Source organism: Nicotiana tomentosiformis, chromosome 11, assembly GCF_000390325.3.
Source record: "Nicotiana tomentosiformis chromosome 11, ASM39032v3, whole genome shotgun sequence".
Lineage (NCBI taxonomy): Eukaryota > Viridiplantae > Streptophyta > Magnoliopsida > Solanales > Solanaceae > Nicotiana > Nicotiana tomentosiformis.
The window spans coordinates 49011615-49032120 of record NC_090822.1 but is presented as its reverse complement, the minus strand read 5'-3'; the positions used below and the strand labels follow the sequence as shown (position 1 = coordinate 49032120).

The 20506-nt window shown below is 37.3% G+C and overlaps 1 protein-coding gene across 1 annotated transcript; it reads right to left on the bottom strand.

Annotated features, from left to right (window-relative positions):
• Positions 1-18178: 18178 nt before the first annotated feature.
• Positions 18179-20043, bottom strand: LOC138901408 (uncharacterized). Its single transcript, XM_070189169.1, has 4 exons — positions 19605-20043; positions 18971-19457; positions 18290-18377; positions 18179-18190 (listed from the first exon to the last, which is right to left on the bottom strand). The coding sequence occupies exons 1-4, from the start codon at positions 20041-20043 to the stop codon at positions 18179-18181; spliced, it is 1026 nt and encodes a 341-aa protein (XP_070045270.1).
• Between the last annotated feature and the right edge of the window lie 463 nt (positions 20044-20506).

Genomic DNA, 20506 nt, shown 5'->3' with positions numbered 1-20506 from the left:
TAGTTCATGTTACATTACAAGAAAGTGCAAATACAATCTCAAACATAATATCTCTTAACGGAATCCGAATTGATAGGTTTCGGCTATATCTCCCCGTCCATTTCTGCAAGTATAAGTGCTCCTCCCGTTAGTACTCGGTGAAACATATAATAACCTTGCCAGTTTAGTGAACCATTGAAAGATCTACTTCAGTGCCAGCTGGCCCGGTATGAATTGCCTCAGTCTAACCTTCATGTTGAAAGCCTTTGCCATTCTATTTTGGTAGAGTTGACCGTGACACACTGCATTCATCCGTTTTACCATCAATGAGAGCAAAAGGCTCATTCCACATCACTGAGCTCGGCTTTCTGTATGATTCTCAGTGAAGGGATTTCTACATTGGTGGGTATAACAGCTTCAGTACCATAGACCAATAAATAGGGAGTTTCCCTAGTTGACGTACGAACCGTGGTGCGGTATCCGAGAAGAGCAAATGGTAGCTTCTCGTGCCACTGCTTGTAATTATCCACCATCTTCCTTAATATCTTCTTGATGTTCTTGGTGGCAGCTTCTACAGCTCCATTCATTTATGGCCTATATGTTGTAGAGTTTTGGTGCTTGATTTTGAATGTTTCACACATGGCTTTCATCATGTCACTGTTGAGATTAGTAGCATTGTGAGTAATGATTGATTCAGGAACCCCGAAATCGGTAGACAATACCATCCCGGACAAATCTTCTATGACCCTTTTAGTCTTTGATTTATAGGAAGTGGCCTCGACCCATTTTGTGAAGTAATCTATGGCTACCAAGATTAATCTGTGTCCGTTGGAAGCAGCGGGTTTAATTGGTCCGATGACATCCATGCCCCAGACGCAGAAAAGCCAGGGTGAACTTGTCTCATTGAGTTCATTGGGTGGTACTCGTATCACGTCAGCACATACCTGTCACTGGTGACACTTCTGTACATATTTGATGCAATCAGTCTCCATAGTCATCCAGAAATATCCTGGCCTTAATATCTTCTTGGCCAGAACAAACCCATTCATGTGAGTCCCACGTGTTCCGGCATGTATCTCTTCGAGCAACCTAGATGCCTCCTTGGCATCGACACATCGTAGCACACCCAAGTCGGGAGTCCTTCTATACAGAATTCCTCCGCTTGGAAAGAAATGGTTGTCTAATCTCTGAAATGTGCATTTTGGATGTGTGTAGCATTTTTTGATATTCTCCTTTTTCCAAATACTCCTTGATATCGTGAAACCATGGATTCTCATCGAACTCTTCTTCAACATGAGCACAGTAAGCTAGCTGCTTACAAATTTCTATTGGGATGGGATCAATATAGTTCTTGTCTGTATGTTATATCATAGAAGACAAGGTAGTCAGTGCATCCGTGAACACTTTCTGAATTCTAGGAACATGTTTGAACTCTATCTTTGTAAACCTCTTGATCAAATCTTGAACGCAATGTAGATATGGCAATATCTAGGTGTTCTTGGTGGCCTATTCTCCGAGTACTTGATGTATTAGCAAATCTGAATCTCCTATTACCAGCAATTCCTGAATATTCTTGTTGATGGCCAATCGGAGTCCCAAAATGCAAGCCTCATATTCTATCATATTATTGGTTCATGGGAACCTGAGCTTGGCGGATATCGGATAATGTTGGACGGTTTATGATACTAAGACAACACTAATGCCCACTCCTTTGAAGTTTGTGGCTCCATTGAAAAAAAATATCCTTCAACTGTTGTATGCTTCGGCGATATCCTCCCCTACAAAAGAAACCTCCTCGTCGGGAAAATACATCTTTAATGGTTCGTATTCACCATCCACGGGGTTCTCTGCCAGGTGATCGGCCAATGCATGGACCTTGACTGCCTTCTAGGTCACATAGACGATGTCGAACTCACTCAGCAGTATTTGCCATTTTTCTCTCTTGCCCGTAGGCATAGGCTTCTGAAAGATGTACTTTAGCGGATCCATTCTTGATATGAGGCGTGTGGTGTATACGTAGAAGTAATGTCTCAATTTCTGGGCTATCAATGTCAGGGCGGTACGCTCCAATAGAGAATACCAAGATTAGTAAGGCGTGAACGTCTTACTCAAATAGTATATCGCTTGTTCTTTCCTTCTGGTTTTATCATGTTGTCCCAAAATGCAACCAAAGGCTCCATCCAACACGGACAGGTATAGTAGCAAAGGTCTCCCGGGTTCAGGTGGGACCAACACAGGTGGTTTGGACAGATACTCCTTGATTTTATCGAAAGCCTTTTGACACTCTTCAGTCCAACTCGTCGCAGCATCCTTCCTCAGCATTTTGAAGATTGACTCACATATTATCGTCGACTATGATATAATGTGGCTAATATAATTAATACAACCTAAGAAACTCATTACATCCTTCTTGTTCTTCGGCAGTGGCAGATCCTGAATGTCTTTGATCTTTGACTGGTCTAACTCTATGTCGCGTTGACTGATGGTGAAACCAAGCAACTTCTTGACTGGGACTCCGAAAGCACATTTTGCTGGATACAACTTCAGATTGTATTTTCATAGTCGGTCAAAAATCTTTCTTAGGTCTGCTATGTGATCCGAACTCTTCTTAGACTTGATGATGATATCATCCACGTACATTATCTTCAAACTCATGTCTTGCTTGAACTTTTTAAGTTTCTGCTTCACCGGAGGACACATAGGATTGGCAGGCAGCTTGTGGGCCATTATAGATGTGCTCAACCCAATCATGTCGTTGTAGGACCAAGCAAAAATGTTCTCATATTCCTTTAAAAATCTGACGTACTCTTCCTTCTTTGATGGTGACAGATGAATGCTAATGCGAGTTTCTTTGACTATTTCGGAATCCCCTAAGTAAACCGCCTCAGTTTCTCCTAGATTGTACTTTGGTTTGTTCTCAAAATCCTCTACTTCTTTAACAATTTCCTCAGATATTACATCATTTTCCCAATCTTCTGAATCACTCTCCTCATGTTGCGTTGTCTCATTATATGTTACAGTCGTAGATTCAATAGGATAGGTAATAATTATGCTGAAAAGAATATAGAAAGATAATAATATAAATAAATGAAAAGCAATGATGCATTAATTAAAACTTAAAATTGTTAAACAAATACGACTCAATGTCTCGAGTAATTATTTCAAAACAAACTGAAAATGTCTTAGATGCCGTAAAACAATCTTAAAGGAAATCATGCTAGTTCTATCAAAGCTACCTAGGCTGGTGCAGTAGTCCAGTTCCTGAGAACAACTCCATCTCTCATTGTCTGGACGGTAAGGTCTTCCTCCTCCTCCAATATTGCACTACAGTCCATATCTTCCTCGTCCAGAAACAGGTTCCTCATGCCGGCTAAGACCTCATCCTCTTTAGATCCCCAAATCACATCGGTCTAGCAGAGTGTCTGGTGTAGCGGTGGTATGGGTTGATCCAATGGATAGTAGAAGTCATGCCACCGTGCTATCTAATCACTATATTCCTGCATAGTATATTAATATCTGAGACCAAAGGTTGTTCCATGATATTGTGGTCGTATTGGTTCTGTGATCCCTTGAAGCTTAGGACCAAGACCTTTGCCTGGTTCATACCCTAACCACAACAGCATGCTTAGAACTTTGTTGCTCCACCATCGTCCTTTCTCTACTATATTCACCCAATCAATGTTGTAGAATGTTTCTCCTCCCAACTTCTTTCTATTCTCAGTCTGGTTAGTATAGATAGGATTACTTCCATCCTCGTGGATAACTACCTCCTGGTGATTCCACTCAAACTTCACGGCCTGATGTATAGTAGAAGCAACTGCCCCAGCCGCGTGTATCCATGGTCGTCCCAACAACAAGTTATAGGTAGCAGATATATCCAGCACTTGGAATTCGACATCGAACCAAGTCGGGCCCGTCTTCAGATCCAGGTTAATCTCTTCGATTGTAGCTCTTTGAGACCCACTGAATGCTTTCACGTTCATGCTTCCCATCTGTATCTCCGGTATACCTATGCCCAATCTTTTCAGAGTAGTCAGAGGGCATATGTTTAGGCTTGAACCCCCATCAATCAACACTCGGGCAATGAACTTATCTTCATATTACACAGTGATGTGCAATGCTTTGTCATGACTCAATCCTTCTAGAGGCAACTCATCTTCATGGAAAGTGATCTTATGACTCTCCAGCACCTGTCCCATAATATTGGCCATCTCTCCACTAGTGATACTAGCAGGTACGTAAGCTTCACTCAACAACTTCATCAAGGTGTTCTTGTGTGCATCTGAATTTTATAACAGTGACAGGATGGATATTTGGGATGGAGTCTTGTTTAGGTGATCAACAACATAGTACTCCCTCGTATGTACCTTCCTCCAAAGATCATCAACACTGGTCTCCACAACAAGTAGTTTTGGCGCGGTTTTCGTACTCGTTCCTCCAAGATATTTTGGTGTGTAGACCCTATCGGTTCTGGTTTTTCCCTGGGTGGCACCCGTCTCTTCCATCTTGGCTTTTCCTTTTCTCCTTGCTTCCACTACAGAATCCCATGGAACAGCATCAGACTTGTAGGACGGTGATGGAGTTACCATCATAGTGAAGGGTGTAGCTACCTTGACCTCAAACATTGTCTTGGTCTACACCACAATCAATGAAAGGGTGATAGGAGATGTTTTGGGAGCGTCTCCTTGTCAGATAAGACCAATGGATCCTTCCTGGTTTCATTATTCATCAGTCTCGAACACATTCACTCCTTCACCCCTATGATCAGGAAGGGGTATTGTGGATATTTAGTGCAGACTCCTTTGCCTGTATAATCTTGGTGTCAATCAATGTCAGGATTTTATCTTTTAACATGCGACATTCCTCGATAATGTGTCCTTTCATGCCTAAGTGATAGGCACAAGTCTTGTTGGGGTTGACCTACTGAGAAGGGTTTTCAAAGGCAGCTGTAGGAATGGGAGTTACATAATCGGCGGCCTTTATTCTCTCGTATAATTGGGCTATGGGCTCGGCGATAGAGGTGTATTGTCTGGGAGTTCTGCGATCTAAGTTTGGTCGGGGTGTTGGGTAGTTTTGATGAGCAGAGGGAGATGAATAGTAGTATGTTGGTTGGGTATTGTAGGTGTGGTAGGTGGTGGCAGGGTAATGATACTTTAGAGGTGAGGGTTGATATGTTGGTTGAGGTGTCTGGTAGGTAATGGGAGACTTATGGCCTTGGGCTACCATCACGGCACCCACTTCCTTCTTTTTTGAAATGCCCCCGGACTGTAAGGCTTTGTTGGTAGCTTGCAGCGTTTCAAAGTTAGTAACCATACCACTCTTGATGCCCTCCACTATTCTTTCTCCCAACTTGATGATGTTAGGGAACTTATGATTCTCTATAACCATCAATTTCTCAAAGTACTGTGGATCTTGAGCTCTGACGAAAAACTTATTCATTTGTTCCTCTTCAAGCGGTGGCCTCACCTTGGTGACCCTTGATCTCCAGCGGGTAGCTTACTCACGGAAAGTCTCCATTGGCTTCTTCTTGAGGTTCTGGAGATAGAAAACATCTTGCGTGTTTTCTGTGTTGAACCTGAATATGTCCATGAAATCAGATGCCATACTTACCTAGTTAGACCACTTCTTTGGATTCTGACTGATGTACCAGGATAAAGCATCCCGAGTGAGACTTCGCATGAATAGCTTCATGCGGATTTGATTGTTCTTGCCCACTCTTACGAGTTTATCATCGTAAGTCCCCAAATGCAACTTGGGATCATTGGTGCCATCGAACATTTCAAACTTGGGAGGTTTGTAACACTCTCGTAGCTCCACGTCTGGATGGATACACAAATCTTCATAATTCAACCCTTCAACACCCTTTCCACCCTCAACACTCTAGACTCTTCCGATTAACTTCTTTAATTCTTCAGCCATGTTCTGGATGAGCACATCTTTCTCAGATTGTTAGGGTATGTATAGTGTTTGTTGCAGGGTATGTGGTAGGGTCTCCACGTATATCTGGTTTCCTTGGTATATTCCTGGGACTTGAGTGTATGGGTGATCATTGATTGAGGTTTGAGGTGTATCGGGGGTAGGTTGTTGCACATTCGGATGGGTATGATAGGTAGTGGTTTGTGGATACTGGTTTGTATTATGGTGGTGTTGCTCAGGAGTTTTTAATGGTGGAGGGTTAAGGTTTTGAGGGGGTGCGGGGTTGTGCTATTGATGCGTTGCGGGAGGATTTTGTGGAGCTAGGGGTGGTGGATTTTGGGGTTTTGTGTTTTGGGATGGCGTTTGGTTTTGGGCGGTGTTATTCTGATGGTTGATGTCGGGGACATTCAAAGTAAGGGAGAGGTTGGCGAGATTTCGATCCTACTCAAGTTCGCCTTGTAACTCCCAAATCTTCTGCTCTAACCGTAGAATCAACTCATTTTGATCTGGCGTACTTCTTCCATCAGAAGTCTCTATATTCTCTGCTATAGTAGCATTGTATTTTCGGTTACCACTCAGATCGTCCATCTTTCCTTTGCCTTTGCTTTGATGTTGTTGGGTGGAGGAGGAGGTGGAGGACCTCTGAATCTGGTGTGATATGTTGACGATGCCAGAATGCACGAATCAACCTTTGGGAATGGGAATAATCAAAAGAAAGAAAAATAAAAGGTAGCCAAGTCAGTAAGACGAAATAAAAGAGTGTTTGCATTATTTAAGCAAGTAGCACGTAAATCATGCAATAGCTCGCGTCCTAATTTGGGGACCTTGTTGTGCCTGAGGGAGGACTAAGCGACAAGTAGACTTGGAGAAAATTACACCAACGTTGCCTCATTCCATTAATGCGAAAAATAATTCAAACCAATCTCTACTAAACCAAAATAATAATATAAAGTCACTAATGGCATGAAGCCTTATTACATTGAATCTAACGAAATCTAACTAGAAAGCAGTAAAGAAAATTTCCTCCTAATTTATTTGGTCCCAGAAGGACCTTCTCCATGCTTTGCCCTTTTGCCTCCATTAATCGCACTCCCAAGGTCACACATGTCGAGCAGCAAGTATGCCATCGCCAGCTTTCCTCCTTCATCGTAGCCCATACCTTGGCAATCCCAAAGCCTCTTTCTTATATTTCCTTCCAATTCCATAAACCCTTTCTCTAAGTGCTCCAACCTTTCTGTCGACTTGTTCGCAATCTCCTTCTATTCTTTTATTGCCTCCATATCTATCTTATGTTATTCCAGATGCTTGGCCTCATATTCAAACACTCTTTTACGCAGCCTCTTGTATTTTACCTTTGCCTCGGCCACCTCATCTATGATCCTATCTTTCATATTGACTCCCGATTTGACGTCCCTGGTTATATCATCCTCTAGCCATGAAAGGCAGTAATATATATGTCTGGCGTGGTACCTGTCTGGACCGATAGTCTCTCTAAACAATGATCTTTTGGCTCCACATATGCTGGGCCTCAAACTTAAATGGAATAACGTCCCTTTGAAGTCTTTCTTATACTTAATCATATTAGAAACCCGAGGTATGACTTGCTTCCTCCCAGCTTGCCTCATTACCCTTATAGAAGCATAAGGGTAAATGCCTCGTAACCTAATCAACACCAAATGAGTGGTCCCTTTGGACCTAATTATGAACTCTTTACTAGGAAACCACTCAAACATCCAATGCACATATTCTTCAGTCAGATTACTGAAGAAACGTACCTACCTTTCAGTATTCCCAGGCTTCGCAAACTTATCCGGGGCAAATGTTATCTTCTTTGGATGATAACTGGCGATATAGTCATTCAGTGGTCTACGCAAGAGCTCCTAACGGTAGTTTCCCCTCTAAAAATTCTCTGGTAGCCAAACCTGTAATAGAAGATTGCAACCCTCATAATATTCAAACTCGTGTTTGCACCGATCCAAGGCTTGGTACATCTCATCTAATATCATAGGAATGATGGTGTATTTCTGCCCCTCGATCCCTTCCATCGTGATCCTGGCGACCATGGCCAAACGAGTGTGAATTTTCCCTCCTTGGATCAAAAAAATTAGCAAATCCAGAAAGCATACTATAAAGACATAAACTCGATGATGAACCCATCCCAAAGAAGTGATAGACAACTCCTCATGATGCAAACAATATGATTTGTTGTGTCCATACCGTTCATAGAGAAACTTAAAAGGAATGTAGGATTTCTTCAAGCAACCCAACTCGTTTTTCTTCATAAACCCTAGCATTTTTAGAAAACCGTGTGGAGTATGATTTTCTGGCACCAACAGACCCGGACTATCCCATGGAAGTTTGGCGAAACCCCCAATTTCTTCTAAAAGAATAGTCATTTCTATATTGCTGAATCGGAAGACAACTCTTTTTTCATCCTAGAACATATTGGCTGCCTCAATTATTTCTCTGTTTGGCCGAACATTCAACAAAGACGGCAAATTACCCAATACCCTTCTTATGTGGTTTCTATCACATGGCGCAAGGTCGTTCCACCAGTCAATCAGCAGAGGAGGGATATTCTGGACCATGCCAAACCTGAGAATTTCGTACCTCATTTTCTGTAATTAAATAAAAAGGTTATCCCTTTCCCCCTCCAGATTCGATTTTTTACGCAATAACGGTCAACATGTTGGCACATTTTCTTCAAGTAATGCACATAACATGATTGTGTCCTTTGGGATTGTGGAAATCCCTTTAGACTTTGGACAATGTTTATCTAAGCGGAATAATATGTCATTAACACTTAATTCATACTAGGTTTTAACATGATGCATTCACATTTTGAATCATAGTGAGGTTTCTAGAAGGGTCTAAACACTCTCAAGCGGATGACTTGAGAGGGAAAGGCATGGGACCGTTGACTGCACCACTGATCGACTAGTCTACCGCTAATAAGCCTTTCTAGTTTTAAAGGGTATTTTAGGAAAGCACGGACACTCATCAAGCACCTCTATATTGATAATAAGCACGAGTGGAGTATGATATTGAAAGCATGCTTATGCGAAAATAATAACAGGTAGCCAAATACTTTGCATGGTGAAATCACATAAGAGTAATAAATAATGTGATAAAATGAATAAGAGAAAGACAAGAAAAGAAAAACAAAGGGAAGAAGTTAGCATATTTCACAAAAATAATTCGAGAAATATAATTAGATGGAGAAAATAAAGGAGATAGGGAAGGGAGGTCCAGGATATAGCAATTTCAAGCAAATAAGGGGGTAGGTGTCACGACCCAAACCAATGGACCGCGACGGGTACCCGATACCTTACTCAACCAAGTACTAACGTAACGTATCTTTCTTATTACATCATCATATACATGTGACATTCGGGCCTAATAGGCCAACATGATCATTTATAAACTCAAAACATAGGCCGACAAGGTCGTACAATCTTTCATGTACACGACATATGTCTACAAGCCTCTAAGAGTACATAAATATCATAAAGGTCGGGACAGCGCCCCGCCATACTAATTAGTACATGTCCTAATCATACTGACCACATAAGCAACTCTGGAGCAATGGAGCGCACCAACACCTTCCGCTGAGCTGATAGCCTACTTGGAGGACTCTCGACATGTCTATCAGGACCTGCGGGCATGAAACGCAGCGTCCCCAGGCAAAAGGGACGTCAGTACAAATAATGTACCGAGTATGTAAGGCACATAAATAAGTACATAATAGACATGGAAGAAATATAGAGTAAATGACTCAATTTGTAAGTCTGGATAACTCTGTAAATCATGAAATAATTATAGTGTCATGCATATGCGTATGAATGTCATGTCGTGCATAGGTACATGTTTCATAACATCATCAGGCCTCTGAGGGCATCCCATCATATCATCTCGGCCACTGTGGGCAAAATAATCAACGTATACCAGCTGATTAGGTGGTGGTACGTATATAACGCCATAACCTTTTCCCATATCCCATATACATATAATATACATAAATACGCGTATATAACACCATCTGGTCATGGGTCAATGTACATGTATAAATGCATAAGAAATACGTTAATAAGATTTCTCGGAATGTTATAAAAATAATATGCCTGTCAAATAAACTTTATCAATAAGTATTTTTCTGTGACCCATAAACAGAAGATATAATAATAATTCACACGGGGAATCAAGAATATAGACACCCCTAGTATTTCTATGAATAGAGTCATTTATGGAAGTTGCATATTTTGCTCGTTTCTGAGATGTTCCCAATAAATTCGATTGTCCCGAATAAGCAAAGTGTTGGGAATTATGTTTTCAAAACGTGTTACGAATGTTCCTATCACATTATGTTATCCTTTGGGAATGTGTCCAAGAATGATATGTACATTAAAATTCTATGTCTTTGAGTCGTGTTTCAAATGAAGGATATGATGCCAAATTGTGTGAGAAAGTCCCAATATGCTTAAGACTCTTAATTGCTCATATGTGTACCTAAAGTCTTGATTGGAAATGTCTTATTGTTGATAATCTATAAAGATGGTTGAAAGTGAAATAAGTCAATTGGGGATATAAAGTGTGGCCAACGTGCCAAGAGTGAAAGTTATATTTGTGGCCAATGGTGCCAATGAAATGAAATGATGTCAGAAAGGTTATGAAATGAGCCTTGATTCAACTATTCCGAATTGACTTCGAAAATAGAATTGCCTAAAAGCTTATGAACTCAAGTCATGCACATATGTAGCTGTTTTAACAAATACTATGCTTTGTGAGTATTTTCAATGTGTTTTGCATTCTTACATATTCGTGAGTAGAAATTGTGTATTGCCCTTTTTGGAAAAAAAGTATTTTAAGAATAAATGGTGTGTTACCTGTTGATTATTTTTAACTTGCACATCAGTGGCCAATTATTTTACTCCATTTCTCGGAAAGAAATCTATTGTGCTTAAATGGTTCATTTCTAATGAACTTAAAGTTGTAATTTTCGGAATATTATATACGTTGATATTTATGATGGTGATACATGATAGGGAAGAAATGAAAGTGTGAAATATCAAATACGGCCACCGTGCCTTGAATAAAGAATCTTGTGAATGGCCAAAAGAGTCAAGGAAATATTGTTGTTGTTATTGGTTTAAAATACTAGTGGAGATTTATACAATGTGAAAGATGATGAGGTAAATATATTTGTACCTATGTTAGTTTTGTGAATTATTTCCCCTTATTTGGGCTGAGATTGATGTGATAAAATTATTCCCCTCATTTGGGATGGGATTTATGTGATAAAATTATTTCCCTTAATTGGGATGAGATTAATTAATAGAAAAGGATGATGTCGATCCACACGGCATTGTAGTGAGATGGCCTAGCCGATCGGGTCGTGATCGGACACCATGCCGCACATATGGTGGTGATTGTGCTGGAAATTGTAATTGAAATTGTGATTGTGGTTTATGTCTCTAATGAGATGGCCTAGCCGATCGGGTCATGATCGGACTCCGTGCGAAAAGTACGGTGGTATTGGTATTGAGAGTGATTGTGGTTGATGTCTCTAGTGAGGTGGCCTAGCCGATCGGGTCGTGATCGAACTCCGTGATAAAAGTACGGTGACATTGGTATTGTGAATATTGTAAAGGGTGATATTGTGAACAGTGATATATCGGTGCTAAAGATCTCCCAACCAAAAATAATATTATTATCATATTTTGATTATCACTTCACAGTGTTATCTTCATATTTTGGAAATTATTATGCTTTAACTTGGCATTTGAATATTATTGATTGTTGATTGTTGTTTACACGGTTTTCCCTTTCTTACATTGGCATTCTATTTTGAAAGAGGACAGTTAGTTTTATATACTAGTACTATTCCATATGTACTAACGTTCATTTTACCGGGGGTGCTGCATCTTCAACGGATGCAGGTGATTCAGCAACGGGCAGCTTTTGTCCTCGTTAGCAGTTACCCCCTATTCAGCAGGTTTTGGTGAGCCTTACTCTATTTCGGGCTTGATGTCACTTGATGTTACACTTTGTGTCTTGAGGTATTGCCAGGGCCTTGTTGCCGGCAGTTCCATACTATTCTTCTGTCATACTTAGCGGCTCCGTAGACAGGTTATGGGTGGTGTATGATATTGGGAATTGAACTAGAAATGTTGCAATTTGGCAAACATGTTTTTTTATTATATCTATAAACTCATAATACTTTGGAAATTATGAATGAAATTGATAATGTAATGAAATGGGAGTTGTTAATAAACTATTTTCAGTGTTTGATTAATGGAGTGCATATCCTCTTTATTCATGGATGAGTTTGGGTAGAAGAAAATCTAATATGCTTGCTCGGCCGGGTTCATTCGGTTGAGCGCCGGTCGCGCTTCCCGAGTTTAGGGCGTGACAATGTTATAGTGAAAATGATTAAAACTTGAGAGGATATACAGATGCTGATTGGGCTGGTGACCGGAATGATAGAAAATCAATATCCAGTTATGCCTTCTTACTTAATTGTGGTGCTATGTCATGGAAAAAAAGAAACAAACCTGTACAACTCTTTCAACGATGGAAGCTGAGTTCCTGACTTGTGCGTCTACAGTACAAGAAGCTTCTTGGTTGAAGAGATTCTTTGAGCATTTGGATATTACAAAGAACTCTCAGGGTCCCATGACTCTATATTATGATAGTCAAGCGGCTATTGCATACACAAAAGATCCTAAGTATCACAGCAAGACCAAATACATTGACATCAAGTATAACTTTGTGAGAGACATGGTAGCAAGTAGAGAGATAAATTTACAGTACATTCCTACGCGAAGCATGATAGTCGATCCTTTTACAAAGGTGATATCTAGAGACCTGCTTGAAAAACATGTAATGGCTCTAGGTTTTTGAAAAATATGAATATATATTTATGTATTGTAAAATGACTTGATTATTCTAATATGCTCGTCGATATTTGACTCTTGAATTTATGGTTGTATCTCGTATGCATGTGATGATATTTTGTTGATAAAGAGTGTGACGAACAAGTCGCGAGATTGGCTCTCTCACACAAGCAATCGCCTCTTACATTAAGAATCGTGAAGAGATGAGACCTTATAGAACTTTGGATAATCCGATGTTATATTTTCTTATTAAGGTCGGTCTTGACAGGTAGTCAGGCTTACAAATTTTAATATTTGAATATGAATTATTTTGTAAGCCAGATACGAGTTTCTCCAAAAAGTTGGATTTGAGGATTATTACAGTGAGAAACTTGGGTTAGACATTTGGAGGTGTCTAGACCAAGATCTGTACGGTGTTGAATGATTAAAAGAATAATACACACGCGCCAATATAAGGTAAGAACACCGTAACATGTGTTTCATACTACGTGTGCTATCAACCATGGGATAAAGGAAGAATGAATCCATGCTTCTTCATTGTGTGAGATCCCAAAGAAGTTATATTAACTTTTATTGAAATATCCTTTGACCTTTTACTGTCTCTTGAAGTGCCAATCAATGTTGCTACTTTAGCATGTCACTAATAGCCATGAGTGATTCGGCAATGCAGTGCATGTCTAGGAAAACAGTTGATTTGGAATGGAAAGATTCAAGTAGAAAGGAAAGACAACTAAAAAGAATTTTTTTTGTTATTTAACTTATATTCATAGGTCGAACATTACACTTACCATGAGGATATCAAATATAATTATGAATACAAAGTTATTCATGAACTCGAGTTTACCTCTTTTCGAGGATGAGGGATTAGATAACAAGCTATAGGAGTAGCGAATGATGTCTCAGGTATTGCGATTAATAAGATCCTCATGCTAGTAGTGAATCCTTTCCGTATGTGATTGGATTTCTACATAGAGCTTTAGTATAACCTTTAATTGGTTTTGGAATGTTATAGCTCTTTGTGCTCGCAGGTCGTACCAACTATTTGCCGGTATGAATTGCGTGTTAAAGACATCGGTCTAGCCCACTATGAGCTAAGTGGGAGCTGTTGGATTATGGGTCATGGGTCGCTTCATGTGGGCTGATTCGACCCGGTTAGGAGAGATAAGTGAGAGGGATTAAGAGAAGTTACCACTAAATCACAAACTCCCACTAAAGTGAACGTGCAAAAAAGGGAGTGGTGGGTTATCTTCCGTAACCGCTATTACTCTGCCTATTTATGTTAAAGAGAAAACACAACTTTTTTAAACATAGAAATTTTCTCTCTGACTAATCCTCTCCACACGAAAAACACACAAGTTAGGGAATTTAATTGGTGAAAGATTAACTTTATTTCCTAGTGATTTAAAGTACATTTGGGAGCAATTTTTTTGGTAGCAATTACAACGATTTCTGCTGCGCGTAACAAGAAACACACAATTGTTCTTGCTCCCTAATTTAGATTAACGTATTGAAACAAAAAGCCCGTCTATGAGGCTCGAGTTAATTTCATTGTTTACATTTAGTATATGCATTCCTTTCTATTCGAAATGAAACTAAGTTATCTTGAAAGAAACTTAGCAGAAGTTGTAAGGATCAGTTATCTTGATTTCTTGAATAGAAAATCTTGAACTTTATGAAAAGTCTTGAAATTTGTTACCAGATAACTTATTCCATTTTTGTTTAATTATTACTAAGGATGTAATATCCCAACATGCCAAATGAGACGTCATTTCCACAAGCATCAAGATTAAATCCTGATATAGTTTCCTCATGCCAATTTCACTAGGAAACTAACAATAAAAACTGAATACTCAAGGTATCGGTTTGAAAGCTATTATTCCAAAACGGAAATAAATCTTGCATACAACTAAATATTACGACTAAGGCTCCAAGAATGCCCGAAAAAGTCCAAAACAATATTTCTAAGTATGAAATATTTAAAAATGCACACGAGATTCAAAATGCTGTTCACTAAATTTCGATGATAGTTCAAAAATTGGGATATATAAAATACAATATTCAAGAAAGACTATATCAGGTCTATTCGCTTTAGGGTCGGGATCAAGAAAAGGAAAATAGAGGACCAAAAGATGAAGGAATATACAGGAGTTGAGTAGCCGAAAAGAGCAAAAATGTAGGAGGTGCCAAAATCCCTTCTTATTTGTTACTTTCGCCCAAGTATTTTGAGCCATCTTCATCAACCTCGAGGCTATATTCTCTTCTGTGGGGGAATGGAAGGCATAGGAGTGCTCGGATGTCTTTTGTTTGGGCTTCAAGATCCAAATGCTCCTTCTCTATGTTTGGCTTCCCGCATAGACTTCATGAAGAGTGTTCAAATGAGTCTCATCTAGCTCATTCTTCTCCTCCACCTCTTCAAGTCTCTAGGCCAACCTATCGTAAGCTTCTTGCAAGATAGCTCTGCCGTCACTACTAGCCTGAGCAAGTTCATCCGAATGCTCGAGAGCAGCTTCTAATTCTTTCTCCATAGCTTATAGCCGAAAGCGATATGATCCCAAATTAATTGGATTTCAATTTCTTCTTTCTTAGCAAGTTCATCTTGAAGGGCTAGAATTTTCTCGTTAGCTTTGGAAAGCTCGACGGAAAATATCAGCCCCAGTCCAAAAGTTTGTCACACCCCAACCTTGGAGGGCGGGCAAGGCACCCAATACCTTACTAGATCAAGTGAACTAATATTTCATGACTCGTTATTCATCACCCATGCATGCTTTAAGTACATAAAACATTTTCCTAAAGCGTTTATCCTTCATTAACTTTAAAATATTAAATACGAAAAATAGTTACTCATACATACCATATGAAACCTTAATATGAAATGAGAAAAACATACTATAACCCACATGTGTTTGTGGAGCATCTATGATAATACGAATAAGAAGAAGTGATAGTGACAAGGCCACGACTATACCCAAATAAATCATCAAAGTTTGTAACAATAAAAGAATTCTCCAAACATGAAGGGGCACACCAATGATTGAAGGAAATGAGGAAGTACCTAGTGAGGGTACACGCCGTCCACAATACCACCACCTACATCCACGAAAGAGATATATACAACACCCCGACAAAAGGGGCGTAAGTGCATATAGAAGAGTACGTGTATGCATCATAAGCACCCTCATGTAAAAATAACAAGGACTTAAGAAGGAAACAACATAGACAATATAAAATTTCAAAACATCGAGCACTTCATTTAATTTAATAAAACCATAAGAAAGTTTGTTTCTTTGCTTTTCTCTCTTTGTTTATTTTCATATAATGCTTTTAACATGTTTAATTCTTTTTCTAGTGCTATAATTTTTGTGTTTTTTATTTCTTCTAATTGTTGTATTTCCTTGTTTGCTTGATTTTTAATAGTTTCAATTTCTTTTTTCTTATCGATTTCTTCATTTTCTTTACTTATTCTTGTCATAGCTGTCAGGCTATCTTCTAATCTTGCTGTTTCTTTTTCTATCATTAGGTATAATTGGTCTCCTATGTAGCTTTGTCTTGATAAGTAATCTGCAACAACATTCTTGTTAGTAGTGATAATTTCAATTGTAAATGTAAAGTTTAATATATTTAATACCAGCCTGCGTATTTCTTTTGTTGTAACTGAATCTTGTACTTTTCTGGTTATCCACCATTTTACTTGGGTATTATCTGTTCTTACAATAAATCTGTTGTAAACTATATATGGTTCAAATGCTAACAAACATTTATATAATGCAAATAGTTCTTTTCTATTTATTTTCCACTTTTCTTGTGGTTCTGTATAAGATCCTGAATAATATCTGCAATGGTGTTCTATTTTTTCTTTATCATATTTATATTTAAGAACTCCTCCATAACTATGATTACTCGAATCTGTTTCTACAATATAAGTAAATTTCTTATTTTCATCTGGGAAGTATAACTTTGGTAGTTTTTTACACAATATCTTAATTTTCCTTATTTGTTCCTATGACAAGAATAAGTAAAGAAAATGAAGAAATCGATAAGAAAAAAGAAATTGAAACTATTAAAAATCAAGCAAACAAGGAAATACAACAATTAGAAGAAATAAAAAACACAAAAATTATAGCACTAGAAAAAGAATTAAATATGTTAAAAGCATTATATGAAAATAAACAAAGAGAGAAAAGCAAAGAAATAGAATTAACAGATGAAATAAATAAATTTAAACAAATATTACAAACAGAAGAAACTCTCAGAATTGAAGAAATAGATAATAATATAGATGACCAAAAGTCAAAATCAAGCGAAATAAGTGAAACATATACAGAACTTTTAGAAAGTATAGAAAAAACAAAAAACGTAGAAGTAAATACAGGAGATGTAAAAATGGAAGAAAAACCTAGTACATCAGGTGTAAAAAAATCCAAAAGGATTATACCCAAATTATTATACAGCTAACTATGAACAACATGATAGATATAATACACTATGGGATAGTAGATTAAATAAAAAATGGACACCAAAACCAATATCAGAACAATATAACTTTTTAGATTTAGATTGCGTAGCAGATATAAATAAAACAATCCAACTATGGATAGGATATTTATCTAAACAATTGATAGACAATAAAATAGGAATGACAGAAACACCAGGATATATAGAAAGAACACTCATAGGAACAGTAAAATTATCATTTTTACGGTCCCTTCATTTTTACTTGATTTCATTTATTATTTAGTCAAATGTTAAAGGCTTTTTCATAAAATTCTTTTTGTAATGGAATTATTCTAATTATTTCTGATATACATTCTAATACATATTCTATATATTCTATATCTTGGGTTCTTTGATATTCTTCTATATTATTTTTTACTAGATTTGTTAGTAAATCTATATTATCTGTAATTTGTTGCCAATATTGTAGATATATATGATTCATCATGTGTTATCAAAATATATGTCTAATTCATATAAATCTATTTCCGGTATAATTAATTCTGTCCAATTTTGGTTCATTAGTTCTGTTATTTCAATTTTAAGTAATTTCTCGTAGATTATTCTTCTTACATCATTATTGATATTTCTTAGTATATATAGTATAAGTATTTTATAATTAAGATCATCATCTATTAAATAAGTGTTCATTTTATCATATGATTTGCTAAACATATTCCCTTTAATCTCTATGTCTATTATAATTATTCATCATATTATAATAAGTTATTTTAATCATCTTTTCTGGTCACTACCATGACTTTTTGCTTCAATCAGTTACCCTAACAGTGCTTCAACTTCGTTTACTCCCCTAAACAGCTTCTTTGCCTACCGGTTTCAACCTTAGGATGCATAGTCTGGGTTTACCTACTCTTAGCATATTTTCATGGCAAACTTTCTCAAGATGATTTCTATAACAGTACTATTATATGATGTATGATTATAATCTACATGTAAGAGATTATCAGGAATATACTAGTTTAGCTACTCATAGTTATAATATGACATACCTGTTTTTGTAGATTCTCGGTAACTCCCTGTTGATCCATAGCTTTCATATCTTCTTGTTTATCCATAGCTTCTTGATTCTTAGCTTTCCTGTATTTTTATCTTTGAGTATATTAGAGAGAGGAGAGAAGAGAGAGATTTGGTTGCTAAGTTGCAGCCTGTTTTTTTTATTGATAATTGAAAGGCTTATTTAAATATTACAAAAGTGACTGTTCATGAACGACCTTTGCTGTTCATGAAACTGACTCTTGACTCTTACTATTCATGAACGACCTTTACTGTTCATGAGACTGACTCTTGACTCTTACTATTCATGAACGACTTTTACTGTTCATGAGACTGACTCTTACTATTTGTAAAGTAAAAGACTATTTACTTTACGACTTTTACATTAAAGAAAAGAAAAAGAAAAGAATCTAGTAATTCTTTCACTTTATCTTGTCTGCCATAGCTTTTTGTCGCCTAGTTTGTCGTCTTCTTCTTCAGTAATCTTCTTCTTTGTTTATTCCAGTTGTACGTCTGGAACGATATTATCTTCTCCTTTGCATTTTGAGCATATGTGGTCTGGATATTTGTGACTGATTAGCTTGCAATATCTTGTTAATAATTCTGGAGAAATGAAATTCGTCCTTATAGCTCTTGTGGTTGTAGGTTGTTCTGGCTTTAAAAAACTTAAGACCCACTGTCTTAGTTCTTCCATATCTGCTTCTCGTATTTCTCTGCAATTTGAATATATCATTGTTTGTTCTCTTGAATAATAACTCCAAATAGCATTCTGATTTAGGTAGTTGTTTGCTAGTTCATTTAGTATAGTAGATATTCCAATAATTCTTTTATTTGCATAAAAGTCTGGAATATTTATTTTTTCTATCTCTTCTTGTTCTTCTATTTTTTCTGGTACGAGCATTTCCCTTGTAAGTCCGATCTTGATAACTTGTATGATAGGCTTTATCTCTTCATATAATATCTCTGCTGTAGCTGAATAAAATCGTATATAGAATAATGTTCCTTTAGTTATTCTTTTGTACTGCATAAATGCTCTGTGTAACTCTGGTATGGTAGCTATCTCCTGTCCTGTTTGTGTATATACGGTATCTAGTAATCCGTAATTGTAGAAAGTGGCTACTAGTTTTGCATTTGTATTTGGTAGTGCTATTAGTTTATTGTATCCTGTTAGATAATGGGTAATATAATCTTCATTTGGATTCTGGGTAGTTTGGGATCTTGGGTTTTTGTTTAGAAAGTTTTATATTTTATATATGTTGTCTATGTATGTACGGGTTATATGGTTGTATGTCTTTTTGGTTTGGTTCAAACTTTCTTTGTAGGTATTTATCTGTGGTGGTAGGAATATTTCGTTCTGGGTATTTTGGATATTTTTCTGTATGAACGGTATTGAAAATAAATTGTTCATATTTATATTTATGTGTCTAGGTTTAATTTCTTCCTTCTTCTTTGCAGATGAACTGCTAGCTGTGCTGCTCCCTGCAACTGTATTTAACAAACTGTTATGAGTTTTTAGGTGTTTCTCAACGTCACCTTCTAGCTCTGGAATTTTAGAGACTTCCGATCGTCTTATCTCCGTATTTTTTGAGTCATGCTGCTGACTACTAGCTGTTTTCTTTATTAGCTGTATCTCTTCGTCCATACTTTCCACTTTCTTACAAAGTGTAGTCATGGCTAAGAGTAGATTTTCCATTGTATTATCTGGTTCAGTTTGGGTAGCTTTGTCTTGATAAGTAATCTGCAACAACATTCTTGTTAGTAGTGATAATTTCAATTGTAAATGTAAAGTTTAATATATTTAATACCAGCCTGCGTATTTCTTTTGTTGTAACTGAATCTTGTACTTTTCTGGTTATCCACCATTTTACTTGGGTATTATCTGTTCTTACAATAAATCTGTTGTAAACTATATATGGTTCAAATGCTAACAAACATTTATATAATGCAAATAGTTCTTTTCTATTTATTTTCCACTTTTCTTGTGGTTCTGTATAAGATCCTGAATAATATCTGCAATGGTGTTCTATTTTTTCTTTATCATATTTATATTTAAGAACTCCTCCATAACTATGATTACTCGAATCTGTTTCTACAATATAAGTAAATTTCTTATTTTCATCTGGGAAGTATAACTTTGGTAGTTTTTTACACAATATCTTAATTTTCCTTATTTGTTCCTTATCTTTTTCATCGAACCCATATTCTACATCCTT

Coding starts and splice junctions, on each gene's coding strand:
- LOC138901408 (XM_070189169.1), bottom strand. CDS start 20,043: ATGTTGTTGCAGATTACTTATCAAGACAAAGCTACCCAAACTGAACCA. Junction 19,458..19,604: donor GATAAATACCTACAAAGAAA/GTTTGAACCAAA, acceptor ATTATCTAACAG/GATACAATAAACTAATAGCA. Junction 18,378..18,970: donor GATATGGAAGAACTAAGACA/GTGGGTCTTAAG, acceptor ATAAAAATACAG/GAAAGCTAAGAATCAAGAAG.